This window comes from Penaeus monodon, chromosome 31, assembly GCF_015228065.2.
Source record: "Penaeus monodon isolate SGIC_2016 chromosome 31, NSTDA_Pmon_1, whole genome shotgun sequence".
Lineage (NCBI taxonomy): Eukaryota > Metazoa > Arthropoda > Malacostraca > Decapoda > Penaeidae > Penaeus > Penaeus monodon.
Window position 1 is genome coordinate 30191337 of NC_051416.1, and position 848 is coordinate 30192184.

The 848-nt window shown below is 36.6% G+C and overlaps 1 protein-coding gene across 1 annotated transcript in view; it reads left to right on the plus strand.

Moving 5' to 3' along the window:
- Nucleotides 1-848, plus strand: part of LOC119593161 (probable G-protein coupled receptor Mth-like 1) — a gene marked incomplete in the record, with an annotated part of 94905 nt that overhangs the window by 90527 nt on the left and 3530 nt on the right. Inside the window, 2 exon segments of the mRNA XM_037942129.1 lie at nucleotides 5-155; nucleotides 704-790. Of these exon segments, the coding sequence (XP_037798057.1) occupies nucleotides 5-155; nucleotides 704-790 (238 nt within the window).

The window sequence follows — 848 nt, forward strand, 5'->3', positions numbered from 1 at the left end:
ACAGATAGTGTCACCGTGTGGTTCTATAGGAACGGACCTATGCTGCTAATGATGCTGGTGAACCTGTATTTGTTCGTCCGTCTGGTGAACACTTTGTTGAAGCAGTTTCGAGATATAGATCTTGTCCTGCAGACTACGAGAAGGCCGATGGACAGGTAAGTAGTGTACCTTCTGTATGACTTTGTTTTACTTGTTTTACATTCATTTTTTATATATAAGTAACTCTTTATATAATTCATTGCTATATTCTGAAATTGCAATCTGCTATAGGCTGTGTATGTGTGGCCACATACGGGAAGCTGAACTATTATTCACCATACAAATAATTATAAACAATTCATACTACAGATTCTCATTTTTCTATGTACCAATTATATACGGTAAAATTTCAAGCGACCAACTCTTTTACCACAAGCCATGGAAGACCAGAGTAAATCTTAAGAACAATACCTGATCACAGTCATTTATTCATATATCCTTAGGAGACACGCGTCAATTGAATACATATATATCCTTTTCAGCGTTCTTTATCCAATACAGCGGTTGTTGTTTACCCTCTTCTTGGTCAGCGAGGTACATGTGTGTGAAAAAGATACTTTGATAGTCAGCATGTAAATGATTTCCCGGTGATAAATGCATTCTCTTTTTCTTCTGATTTAAAATATAGTTATGAACAACACTAATTTGAACTTCTTTCCTGTAGGTACAAACTCTTTATTCGCTTATTTATGGTGATGGGAATAGCTTGGTGTTTGGAGTTTTTCACACACACTGATAAGTGTCCTGTCTGGTGAGTAACGTAAGGATACAGCTCTTTCTTAGTACGGTAGTATTACTGTTCCTCGCTT